This window comes from Vicia villosa, linkage group LG2, assembly GCF_029867415.1.
Source record: "Vicia villosa cultivar HV-30 ecotype Madison, WI linkage group LG2, Vvil1.0, whole genome shotgun sequence".
In the NCBI taxonomy this organism is placed as follows: Eukaryota; Viridiplantae; Streptophyta; class Magnoliopsida; order Fabales; family Fabaceae; genus Vicia; species Vicia villosa.
The window spans coordinates 218571282-218584171 of record NC_081181.1 but is presented as its reverse complement, the minus strand read 5'-3'; the positions used below and the strand labels follow the sequence as shown (position 1 = coordinate 218584171).

The 12890-nt window shown below is 32.5% G+C and overlaps 2 protein-coding genes across 2 annotated transcripts; both read left to right on the top strand.

Moving 5' to 3' along the window:
- Positions 1-498: 498 nt before the first annotated feature.
- LOC131651356 (factor of DNA methylation 4-like) lies at positions 499-4189 on the top strand. Its single transcript, XM_058921020.1, has 7 exons — positions 499-720; positions 1145-2162; positions 2245-2426; positions 2723-2791; positions 2884-3168; positions 3412-3666; positions 3807-4189. Exons 2-7 carry the CDS (start codon positions 1145-1147, stop codon positions 4035-4037), a joined length of 2040 nt encoding a protein of 679 aa, XP_058777003.1. The 5' UTR covers positions 499-720; the 3' UTR covers positions 4038-4189.
- A 1213-nt stretch (positions 4190-5402) lies between these two features.
- Positions 5403-7854, top strand: LOC131648269 (uncharacterized protein C24B11.05-like). Its single transcript, XM_058918045.1, has 8 exons — positions 5403-5556; positions 5642-5707; positions 5874-5971; positions 6097-6134; positions 6255-6342; positions 6879-7172; positions 7262-7327; positions 7552-7854. The coding sequence occupies exons 1-8, from the start codon at positions 5499-5501 to the stop codon at positions 7705-7707; spliced, it is 864 nt and encodes a 287-aa protein (XP_058774028.1). The 5' UTR covers positions 5403-5498; the 3' UTR covers positions 7708-7854.
- Positions 7855-12890: the final 5036 nt, after the last annotated feature.

The following is a 12890-nucleotide window of genomic DNA, read 5'->3' as shown; positions in this document are numbered from 1 at the left end:
AGAATACAATATTTCAATAGATGGTTTTAGCTAATTAATGTTAAAAGCCAAAGTTCTCCATGTTGTTTCACGCTGACAAGTATATTCAATCATAATACAATTTCATCAAACAAATCAGTTCTCTCTTGATCAACATCACCATTATAATATATTGTTGTAATATGTCATATATTCTATTGAGATTCATCCATGCAAAAAATTTAAATGTTTATGGTGTAAGCTATTCATTATTATAATTATATATAAAATATTTAAATATATAAACAAATAAAGAATTACTTCATAATCGATTTTATTAGTTTTTGTGGTTGCATATTATGCCAAAAAATTCCTTCTAAATTATGGTGTTCTCCCATCAGAATTGTGAGTGTAGGGAGGTAATACAGTTTTGGCATTTTGTATATCCACGTGTCTTATTTTTATTAGAGAATAGCAACGCAGTAATAACTGCAAAAATAGTTTGTACAAACAAACTTAGCGCGGAAGAATAAAGTTTGTGAACGTTTGAAGCAACTCAACAGCTCGCGATTTTTACGCTGCGATCCTCACACTCACACAGCACGCGGAATTTGAGTCTCAGCATTTCTCATAACAAACTCCTCCTTACAAACATTCTCTCTCTCTCTCTCTCTCTCTGGGTTTCTTCTTCTACTTTCCTCGTTCATCCTCAAGCTAGCATTCGCTCAATCTTCTCTCTGAAAATCATTCTTCAATAACAAGGTAGCACCGATCTTCTTCATTATTACATTGCATTTTCCTTTTTAGCTTTCACTTCGATTCAGCTTAATAATCAAATCATCTAGTTATTTTTGTGTTGCTCTTTCATTGAACTTGATTTTACTACTATCGTTTTCATATATACCGAAAATATAATCATCTAGTTCTTACTCACTCTATCTAGTTGTTTGTGTTGCTCTCTCTTTGAACTTTATTTACTACTATCGTTTTCAGATGTACCGAAAATCAAATCATCTAGTGCTTACTCACTGTATCTAGTTATTTTTATGTTGCTCTTTCTTTGAACTTGATTTTACTACTATCGTTTTCAGATGTACCAAAAATATCATCATCTAGTTCTTACTCACTCTATCTAGTTGTTTGTGTTGCTCTTTCTTTGAACTTGTTTTACTGTTATTGTTTTCAGATGTACCGACAATCTGATTTGGAATACTACCGGCGTAGATATTTCCTTGAGTTGAAAGATGATTATCACAAACTCGAAGTCTCCGACTCAACTTTTAGGTGTCCGATCTGTTTCAACAAGGACTATTACTCTTTGACTGAGCTTCTCAGACATGCATCGAGGATTGCTGCTGACTCGCATGGTGAGACTGTGACAGAAATTGCCAGGCACTCTGCTCTTGAAAGGTATCTTCACTTCAAAATTTCTGATAATAAGTCACATGATATGAATATGATGAATGTTGATACCGATATGTCACTTAATGTGAGTAGTGGTGAGGGTAAGTCATTTAATGTGAATGTTGCTGATGATAAGGCTCAGTCAGTTACTGAGAATGCTGTTCAGGATCGGTCACTTGCTATGGTTATTGCTAAGGATAAGTCACCTGTTGTGAATACTACTGCTGAAGATGAGTTTGTCTGGCCTTGGATGGTGGTTCTGGCAAACAATGTTACCAAATTTGACCCAAACTGTCGTAAGTATATAGGAAAGAGTCATAAGAAAATTAAGGAGGAGCTGTACGCCAGAGGGTTTCAACCGCTGAAAGTTACTGCACTATGGAATATTAGAGGGCAAACCCCTTTTGTGATTGTTGCATTTGGAAAAGAATGGGATGGTTTCAACAATGCTTTGCAGCTAGAAAGAAGCTTTGAAGCAGAACAGTGTGGTAAGAGAGATTACGTGGGTTTAAAGGGGGAGCGAGGAGATAAACTCTTTGGATGGATGGCACGTGCCGATGATTATAATTCCAGGGATATTGTGGGCAAAAACCTCCGCGAAAACGGGGATTTGAAAACTGTTTCTGGAAAAGAAGCTGAGGATAATAGGAAAGCTTTGAAGCTTGTATCTGGTTTGGCTAACACTCTAAAGCAGAAGAACATGGAATTGGAACAAACAGCAAGCAAGTATGATGAGGCTAGTGTGTTTCTAAACAGAGTGATGAATCAAAAAGATGAGATGCTTGAACACTTTAACAAAGGTATGTTGATGTTTACAGTGGATGTTGATATAATTTTTTAATATTTCATGGTAGCTGAGTTTGTTTCATTCTGTTTCATTAGAAATATGCAAGATGCGGAATGCCGAACGCAATTATTTGCAAAATGTGTCCAAGGATCATGAAAAAGCCATGCTGGAATTGGAGGCTCGGAGAAAGGAACTTTCGTCCCGTGAAGAGAATTTGCAGAAGCGTCAAGCAGATAATCATAATGAGAGAAATAAGCTATCTCTTGAAAAGAAAAACGTAAGTTTTTTGGACCATTCAATTTATGATAGCAATGCTGATAATTCTCTCTTTTAAACTCTCTCTGCTGCACACTTTTTTCTCATAAGTCTATTTCTTAAGCTTTTAACACAATTCTTTGAAAGTGATCAATTTACAAGAGAACTAAATTGACCTCTTTAAAAAATGGACCGATCACAAAAGTGCTGTTATCATTCCTTAATATATCAACGATTTAGTTAAATCACGTACACCAATCCTTCTTATTTTAACAACTTTAGACTGATTAAATCTGTTCTTTATCTTGTTGTTTACAGAATGAGATGGCCATAGCAGAGCAACAAAAGGCTGACGACAAAATGATGCGTTTGGCTGAAGAACATCAGGCACAACTTTCATTTTCCTTTTATCTGCATTAGTTAATTACGTTACATGTATTCAATGTAGTTTTGAGGACTCTTTTGGTTGGATGTTGCAGAAAGAGAAAGACAAACTTCACAAGAAAATCCATGACCTAGAGAGAGGACTTGATGCAAAGCAAGCATTGGAATTGGAAATTGAACGGCTGAAAGGAGCTTTCCATGTAATGAACCACATTGGAGAGACTGATCTGGACGAGCAGAAAAAACTGGAGGCGATCAAAATAAATCTGCGTGAAAAGGAAGAGCAACTGGAAGGGGTTGAAGATCTTCAACAAACATTGGTTATTCAGGAGCGCAAAACTAATGATGAGTTGCAAGATGCCCGCAAAAAATTGATCAGTGTATGTTTCCTTCTCAGCATTTCTGTAATCTGATTAGTTTTGTAAGCATCTTTCTCAAAAAACTAAACATTGGTCTATGAAATCTGATTAGTTTCTTTCTCAAATTTCCTGTAATCTGATTAGTTTTGTAAGCATCTTTCTCAAAAAACTAAACATTGGTCTATGAAATCTGATTAGTTTCTTTCTCAAATTTCCTGTAATCTGATTAGTTTTGTTCGTGTAATCTAATTTCCTTGTTCAAAGTGGATTGGCTGCCCGAAGAACACTTCTCGGGTCATAATTGCTGTGAAAAGGATGGGGGACCTTGATATTAAGCCGTTTGAGGAGGCATCCAAGAGAAAGTTTCCGGCTGAAGGGAACGGGAAAGCAGCTCAGAGAAAACTTGCCGATGAAAGGAAAATGAAAGCAAGTCAGTGGTGCTCACAGTGGGATGGCTATCTTAGAGATCCAAGCTGGCATCCATTCAAAATTGTAACTGATAAAGAAGGGAATTCCAAGGTAAAACGGCTTCTAGAATTAAAGTTAATCTTTTCTCTATTTGGCACGTTGCATAGTCGTTGGCACTTATTTGGCACGTTTCTTATAATGATGCAAATTGCATGGACCCTGATCTAATATATGCTTGATATATGATGCAGGAGATTTTAGATGAAAATGATGAAAAACTGAAAAGTTTGAGGGATGAACTCGGAGACGAGGTGCATGATGCAGTAGCTACAGCTCTGAAGGAATTAAACGAATACAATCCTAGTGGCAGATATCCAGTACCGGAACTCTGGAATTTTAGGGAAGGGAGGAAGGCTTCGCTGAAAGAGGGTGTTGCCCATTTGATGAGGCAATGGAAGTTGTCAAAACAAAAGAAAGCTTGAGGCTTCATGTGGGCAGTAAGACTTAAATTAGACTTACATGCAGAAAAACTTTACTGCGTACTAGAAATCTAGAATGGTCATTTGTCTCCCTTATTTAGTTGGGTTTAAATATTGCATTGGTTCTGAACATCTATTTTCTCTAATTTCAAATATTGTGCAATCAAATATTGCATTGATTGTGATTTGTGAACATCTATTTTCTCTAATTTCAAATATTTGAAGATATCTCAATCAAAAACTTTGCATTGGCTACTTAGGGGATAAAGCATGCCTACTCTGTTTCCGTTTACAAAATAATTCAACTAATAGTGGTACTGTATAGTTATGATAGAAGATTTATAGTTTCCACTATATGCAAACAAGTATAAAAGAAAAAGACATTTTACTGGCATTTTTTAGAAGTTCCTATGGAGTTAAGTTTGTTGCTATGTTCAAATCAGAACTTAACATAAGGAATTACCACCATTGAATGACAATGGGTGTCTGTGTCTTTGAAATTAATTGATAGTGAATTTTTTTTTTGCAAGGTGAGTGCATTTTTTATATCAACTTTTTAGATTTTGAGAAAATGATCCACTATATCACTATTATTATAAAAGCAAAGGTCCGTGACATCAATCGTGGAATTTCGAAAAAAAAACTTTTTGCTTCATATAAAAGTGCTCATTAAAAAATAAATGAGTCTTAAATGCACAAATGCATAAACTTGTGATAATCGAATAATAAGACAAATAATTCATACGCAAATCATCTCCTATCAGACTAAGATCCTATTGAATAACTAAAAATTTGTGTTGACTAATGACTCATCCTTCTACAACAAGTAAGTATTTCCAAGAATAAGTGTATTTTTACATCACATGGTTCACACGAGGTATGTTTGATGTTTCCATCAACAGAATACAATAAAGGTAGTGATCAACAACTAAGCATGGTCATTAAATTATTTAGAAAACCAAATAGAGAAAGAAAAACTTTTCACACAATGTCGATACTTCTCCTACATCACTTAAATGCTAATCAACGCATCTGCAACCACCTACCGATAGATACATATATAAGTCCAGTTTTTGCACAATATTAGCATCTTTCACGTCGGTCAAGTCAACATCTTAAAAAGTAATATAATACTCTCCATGCTTTTCAGTTAAATACACTCTCATCCTTTTCATTTTTTTGACAAATTTACATTTGGTCCTTTCTTTGCGTAACAGAAAATCAAACAAAAAGAATCATAAAAAGAAAAGGAAACGCAACGTGTCAAGACGAGAGTGGACAACGTGGCACAAGATATTTTATTTTTCTTCTTCTGTAGCTATAAATAGTCAAAACTTCTCTTAACTTCTCTTTCATTATTTATTCATTGGCTCATAACTTCTCTTTCTTCACACTTTTTCTTGCATTTCGTTGCAACTGTAACATCACATTTAAGCCTGCAACTACTACTACTACAGTGTAAAAATGGAAAACGGAGATCAGTTTCTGGAATCCAAATCCAAATACGATTGTCTTTTGTTTGGTAAATCACTTCATTTTCTCACTCTAATATGCTTCATTCATGTTTTTAGGTTAAATGTTTAGATTAACTTGTTTGATATGTGCAGATCTGGATGATACTCTTTATCCTTTTAGTTCTGGATTATCAGGTCATGTGACTGAAAATATTCAAGGTAGTTGAAATCATCTCTATAGCATTGATAACCGGTATGAACTTGTCAGTGTCGGTGTCATGTTTCAGGTGTTTGTGCATAGTAGGAAATCATAGTCTATGTGATTACTTGGATTCAATTTTGTAGAATTTTTATTTATTTAGTTTCGATGGATTTATTGTTGCAGAGTATATGCTTGAAAAGCTTGGGATACAAAAGGATAAAGTTCCTGAATTGTGTGTTTCTTTATATAAAATTTATGGGACAACGATGGCAGGTCTCAAGGTATTAATTAATTAATTAATTGAACTTTTATTATTTTAATTAAAAAAAAAAATTTGTTTTGTTTTGTTTTGTTTTGAGGGTATGGTGAAAGAATCATGATTTTTGTTTCTTTTTGTTCTCATCAGGCTATTGGCTATGATTTTGACTATGATGACTTTCATAGGTAAATTAAATGTTTTTACATTTTTGTGATTTGTTAATTTTTTTTATTTGGCCATTTATTCGATTAAATAGTTAGAATTAATGTGAAACTATTTTATTTTTTTATTTTTTTGTTGAACAGCTTTGTTCATGGAAGATTGCCATATAATTTGCTAAAGCCTGATCCTGTTCTAAGGGGAATTTTGCTAAGCTTACCCTTTAGAAAAATTGTAAGTTTCTTTGTTCTTATTTGATTTTATGGCCAAAGTAGTACATATATACTAATAAAATCTGTTTTATTGACTTATTCAAGCTTATATCTACTAATATTAGCATTTGTAAGCTCTCTAAGAGAGCTTATTTAAAAACGGATTATGGATTATAAAGGGTCATGTTTGAGATTGTGCAAGCTAGACTACCGCACTGAGTTTAAAATTTGTCACAAGATTATAGCTACATTGACCCTCATAAAATATCTGTCGCGGCTAAATCGTGGCAAAACAGGATCTCTAATTGTTTTGCTAAGATTGAGCTAAGGTTAACCTCTATGCTGTCTCCAAAAACTTAAGACGATCTTGAACTTATATGAAATTACTTTGATTTTATTTTTTATTATAGAAATAGACAAACAATTTATACATAAACACTTGTATAATAAACATTGATGCCATAAGCATTTGATTAAGTTGTTTATGAATCATGATCATATTAGGTCTATAATTCATAAATTAAAGCTAATACTAATAGTATTTTTGTTTCCGTATAGATATTTACAAACGCAGACGATGCACATGCAAAGAGAGTGCTTCACAGGCTTGGACTAGAGGATTGTTTTGAAAGAATCATAAGCTTTGAGACACTTAATTCCTTCAAATCAAATAACTTCAACTCTCCTGGCGGTGAATATAAACAAATTTCCACAGGAATATTTGATTTTTACGAGTACATTCGTAATCCTGATGCTGATATTGTGCTCCCAAAGACTCCGGTTGTCTGTAAACCCTTTCAAGATTCGTTTGAAAAGGTTTTTGAGATGGTAGATATTGACCCTCAAAGAACAGTGAGATTTTATCCTTCACTTATTATCATCATTTTTCTGATTATGTGATATCAAATTATGTATTTATTTAGTAACTTTGCCTATTGTAGTTGTTCTTTGATGACAGTATCCGCAATATTGAGACAGGAAAATCCTTGGGCCTTCACACAGTCTTGGTAGGTAGTTCTTGCCGTTGTCGATGAATGGACAAAATATTAGTAATAATATTATGTTGACATAATCATTCATTTACTTCTTGCATATGTTTGTTGAATTTTGGCAAATATATACATGCACATATTCTTGTTCTTAGATTAGGACTTTGTCAATGTACAATATGAAGACTGAAAATCATCAGCATCATATCAAACTTAAATAGTTGATGAATCAAATTATGCAGGTTGGAACTTCCCATAGAACTAAAGGAGTGGATTATGCATTGGAGAGCATCCATAATATGAAGGAGGCATTTCCAGAACTGTGGGAAGTTGATGAGAGGAGTAAAAATGTCAAGTATTCTAGAAAGGTTTCAATTGAAACATCAGTTAAAGCTTAACTTATTATATGCATCATCCTTTTGAATTTGTGGTGCCTAATATTGTTCTGGCATCTAAATTTGACTAATGTACTTGTTATCAGAATACTTATATGTTATTTATATAAATAAATGAGTTTTGTTTATCAGCCAAGCTTTTATTTTTGTTAGGCTGGTGTTTTGGCATTCACATTTTTTCTTATTTTCTTATTAGATTTTTAAATTAACTCATTCTTATAATCACTACTCCCCCCCTCCCAAAATAATTGTCACATTTAAAAAAAAAATGTCTCAAAATACTTGTCACTTAACTCATTCTTATATTTAATCTTCCAATTATATCCTATAATAAATACTTTTAATTTATTGTTTTTTTTATTAAAAATTAATGCTAATTTGAATACACTAATAGTTAATCAAGATAATTTGATAAAACCATTATACTCTCTTTCATTTATTACTGTTTCTTTATCGTGTGAAATGATCAAATGTGACAAATAATATGAGACGGAGGGAATAGTATATTAACCCGGGCACGGGCATGAATTATATCTATGATTAAATAGGGTTAAATATGTTTATGGTCCTTATAAATAACCTAAAATCTGATTTTAGTCCCCCTAAAATTTTCCTTCAAAGAATGGTCCTCATAAAATTTTCCGTCCAGACTTTTGGTCCCTGCCGTCTATTTAGTCTAACGGAAGCTGGCGTGGCACGCCACGTTGCATGCCACGTCACTAAAAGTCAACGTTGAAAAAAAAGTTAGATTGCGGGGGTTTCAAACCGCCATAAATTTGAGGATACATTTTGTTTCATTCCAATTTTTCTTTAGCAACAAATGTCCTTTAAACTACAAGATCCTGATATGTTAGGAAACAATATTTGCATGTATGCAGCCTATGGTTTATCTGTTGCAATATTTGCAACAACAAATGAACAAAATGATTATATAAAACACTTACAAAATTGATAAGATTTGTTTCAAGGTCTGTCATCTTAAATTGAGCTGCTAACTTTTCTTTCAAGATTTTTTTCTTAACATCGTCATCGTTAAATCATGTCATCCCAATAAACTTGCTCTTCACTATTTCTCTTTCATTCTATAGCTTTTTCTCAGTAGGGATGGCAATGGGCAGGGTTTGGACAGCCGTCCCCATACCCGCAGTTTAAAAAAATTCCCGTACCCGAGCCCAAATCCGCGTGGGTATCGATATTCATGCCCGTACCCGTACCCTGTGGTACCTCAATGTCCATACTCGTACCCGTTTATCCGCATTTATAGTAAAATTAAATCGTTTAATTACAAAATATCATATAATTTAAGTCTTTTTAAGAATATTAAAAAAATTATGTATGTTATTGTTGAGTTAAGAAACAAATAAACACTTTTATTAAAATGTGTAATGATTTAGGGTTAAATATGTTTATGGTCCCTATAAATAACTCAAAATCTGGTTTTAGTCCCTATAATATTTTTGTTCAAAGAATGGTCCTCATAAAATTTTCCGTCTCCAATTTTGGTCCTTGCCGTCAATTTTCATTAACGGAAGCTGACATGGCACGCCACGTGGAAGACAATTTGGCAAACATTTTAAAACGCCTTATATTGAGGGGGTTTTAAACCTCCGCTAAATAAACCCAAAAAATTAATAAAGCAAACATTTTTTTTTCCATGTGTTGATGAAAAATCAAATCAACAATAAAAAAAATTATTAAAAGAAGAAATGCTGAAAAAAATTACTTTGGAAATTGATGTAATTCCATTATGTTCCTGGTAAAGTTAATGTTTGTGATGTCATTTCCAAATTCCCTTTTCATATATTGATGATCTCTGATTCCATGTCTTCCCTTTTAAGCCTAACCACCTATATGCTAGTTTTTGTGTATCTGTGGTATGTGTCTCTGCATCAATTTGTAGAATTCCAGTATGCATAAGAAAACTAAACAAATGAATAAACATATATAAAATGACAGATTAGGATTTTTCACATATTTAAAATTCTAGATATTTTGACAATATTAAAAAACTATAAAATGAATTTTCACTTGAACAAAAAAAAACTATATTCCAATTAAAACTAGCAATCAGTAACCCATTAAATAAATTAGCAAACAGTAACCTACTAAACAAACTACGCATACAGATAATAAATTACACATACACTACCAGTTTTACAACTACATTACATTTAGTTATGCAATGAGCCAATGCACTTTATTAATACTTACACTACCAGTTTTGATGAAGGAAAACTAACAAAATTGGACAAAGGTGTCTCATTTAAAGCATCTATAAGAGCAATCTATAAGACAAAATAGGAATTAAATCATTGACATTGAAAGACATGGAAAGTAAGTTGCAGGGGTGGAAAGCAGTCTTCAACTGCGTGGAGAAAGTAGTAAGCGTAATACCTTAATGGAATGGTACCCTCAAGATGCACATCATCTACTTCTTGCTAGCAACTGCATTAAGCTTAAGTCTCTAATTATTAGATTCACTTCAATGAGAAAATTATGTAATTAATCCTGAGAATATAAAACACTAAGAATTAACTCATAACCCAACATGTGTATTATTTTTTACCTCTGCTAAATCTCAGACCTTATTTTATTGGTGGTAAATGAAATTAAATCTCAGCCTTATATTTATCATTCACAGGTTGTAAACTCAAAGTGGCTATGGATCTAAATCAGCCGCTCACACAAACAAACTGTGTTAATACCTGTCCCAAAATCGTGACTGCTATGTGTTTGTTAAACTATTCAAACTCACCTAAATAGTCATAATTAATGCATGTTAAAACAATTCAGTGATAACAATTTCGTAAAAGGTACTCTATTAGATCTTAAATATACCTACATTACGCTATTCAAGTGTTTAACCTTAAACTATATTGAAATTAAAAAAAGAGTATAACTCCTATATTGTGTTCTAGAACAAGATAAATGACTCACAAAATTAGAAATTGATTCGATTTTTCATCAACACGTTGAACAAAAAATGTTTACTTTATTAATTCTTTTTTGAGTTTATTTAGAGGAGGTTTAAAACCCCCTCAATATAAGGTGTTTTAAAATGTTTGCCAAGTTGTCTTCCACGTAGCGTGCCATGTCAGCTTCCGTTAATGAAAATTGACGGCAAGGATCAAAATTGGAGACGGAAAATTTTATGAGGACCATTCTTTAAACAAAAATATTATAGGGACTAAAACTAGATTTTGGGTTATTTATAGGGACCATAAACATATTTAACCCAATGATTTAATAGCGATATATTTTTTAAAAAAATTTAGAATCATGCATTTTTATATAATAATATAAATGATATTATAGAAATATGTAGTGTGGGTATGGGGCGGGTTGGGTAGTAAGATACCCGTGCCCGCACCCATACCCGCATATTTTAATGGGTTATTACCCGTGCCCGTGCCCATATCCATTTTTATGAGTATTTACCCTACCCGATATGGGGTTTTTTGTGGGTACCCACTGGGGATGGGCCAAATTGCCATCCCTATTCCTCAGGCATGAGATTAAACTGAATTGCTTTGTTAAAAAACTGGAACCTCAATTTTAGCTGCTGAAAGACAAAATATATTGAATACTAAATTCGTATATCCATTAAATAAATCAAAATAACTGGAATACATAATATTTCACTAGAAAATCGGTTGTTGTGGAAAAATTCAAACCATTCATACTCAACATTCTTAAGGTCAAACATTGCTTTCGTTGGAGAAATCCTAGCTATAACATACTATCATGGTACCCCATGAAACTTCATTCCTTTGAGGAATATCATCGAACATTTCACGTTCACGTGTAAGTTAAGACAAGCAAGAAGAGAAATTCATGGTGATAATGCAAAGAACCTTTCCATTCAAAGAATTCTAAAAATGTTTGCAAAGAGAAATTAAAATAGAGTAAGCTGAGAAATAAGTTCTTGAAAGCAATAATAGTAACATTTCAAAACGCGCATTTTAGACGAGACAATAACACAAACAAATGGGGTGCAAAAACGAATGTGGAAAAGGATTTTTGAGAGTGATTATTGGATTTGATTTCTAATTGTTTTTTAGTAGTTTTAGGGAGGTTTGTAACCCCCTCAATCTAACTAATTTTGTTGTTGTTGACCTTAAGTGACGTGGCGTGCAAACGTGTCATGCCATGTCAGCTTCCGTTACACCAAATAGACGGCAGGAATTGAAATTAGGGACGAAAAACTTTATGAAGATCATTCTTAAAAGGAAATTTTTATAGGGACTAAAATTAGATTTTGGTTTATTTATAGGGACGAAAAACATATTTAACCCTTAAATATAATATAAAATTACAATTGTATATAGAATAATTAGTGTGATTTTTTTTATAAATGTGATGTAAAATTGTTAATGTTATTGTGATTCAGATGAATAGGGGGGTTCAATGGAATTTTAAATATTTAATCATTTTTAGGAATTACTAACAAAACTAAATGTTTTGTGATCAACCGATATATTCCAGGATGCACAGTTCCACCAGTAATGTCAGCTGCTAAATATTTGATTCATATTATTTGTTTTAATGAGTGTGCTTGCTACTCTATGAAAAATAAAGAAAAAACACGGGGAAAGTAATTTTTTCTTTTAACAAAGGTGAGAGAAGAGAGTGTCTTCTATGCATATTTTTTTTAAAACAACAATCGAGATAAAGACTTTGTTTTGTAAAATATGTTTTCGAACTTATAATTTATGTTTTATGTCTTATAAGCTCATATGATAATTTAGAACAGCTTGATAATGGTTTTTTCATCACGAGGTTATAGCTTATTTTACTAACTTATAATTTATTTTCAGACGCTGTTTCAAATACCGTTTTAGCTTATGTCTTATAGCTTATTATTTTTTCTTCCTTTTTTATTCTTATTAATTTAATTAAAATTTATTTTTAACTCTTATAATTTATTTTAATTTAAAATAAAATAATTATATATTAAATATCTTTTATGTTATTTTACATTTATAAGTTAATTGAACCGTTAATTTTATCAAACAGTCTCAACCATCCGCTATAAGTTATAAGTTATTATTCATCAGCTATCAGTCTTAAGCTATAAGGTATCAACTAACTTATCAGTCAACCGCTATTTTTATAAAAGAGACCCTTGGCTCCACCCCTATTGATTCATGTTACCTCCATGATAACTTATCTCTGCTTGATAAGTA

Excerpts from the sequence above, each read along its gene's own strand:
- LOC131651356 (XM_058921020.1), top strand. The coding sequence starts at position 1,145 with ATGTACCGACAATCTGATTTGGAATACTACCGGCGTAGATATTTCCTT. Across the intron at positions 2,792-2,883 it reads GTTTGGCTGAAGAACATCAG|AAAGAGAAAGACAAACTTCA; the intron begins GCACAACTTTCA and ends TGGATGTTGCAG. Across the intron at positions 3,169-3,411 it reads CCCGCAAAAAATTGATCAGT|TGGATTGGCTGCCCGAAGAA; the intron begins GTATGTTTCCTT and ends CCTTGTTCAAAG.
- LOC131648269 (XM_058918045.1), top strand. The coding sequence starts at position 5,499 with ATGGAAAACGGAGATCAGTTTCTGGAATCCAAATCCAAATACGATTGT. Across the intron at positions 5,708-5,873 it reads TGTGACTGAAAATATTCAAG|AGTATATGCTTGAAAAGCTT; the intron begins GTAGTTGAAATC and ends TTATTGTTGCAG. Across the intron at positions 6,135-6,254 it reads GACTATGATGACTTTCATAG|CTTTGTTCATGGAAGATTGC; the intron begins GTAAATTAAATG and ends TTTGTTGAACAG.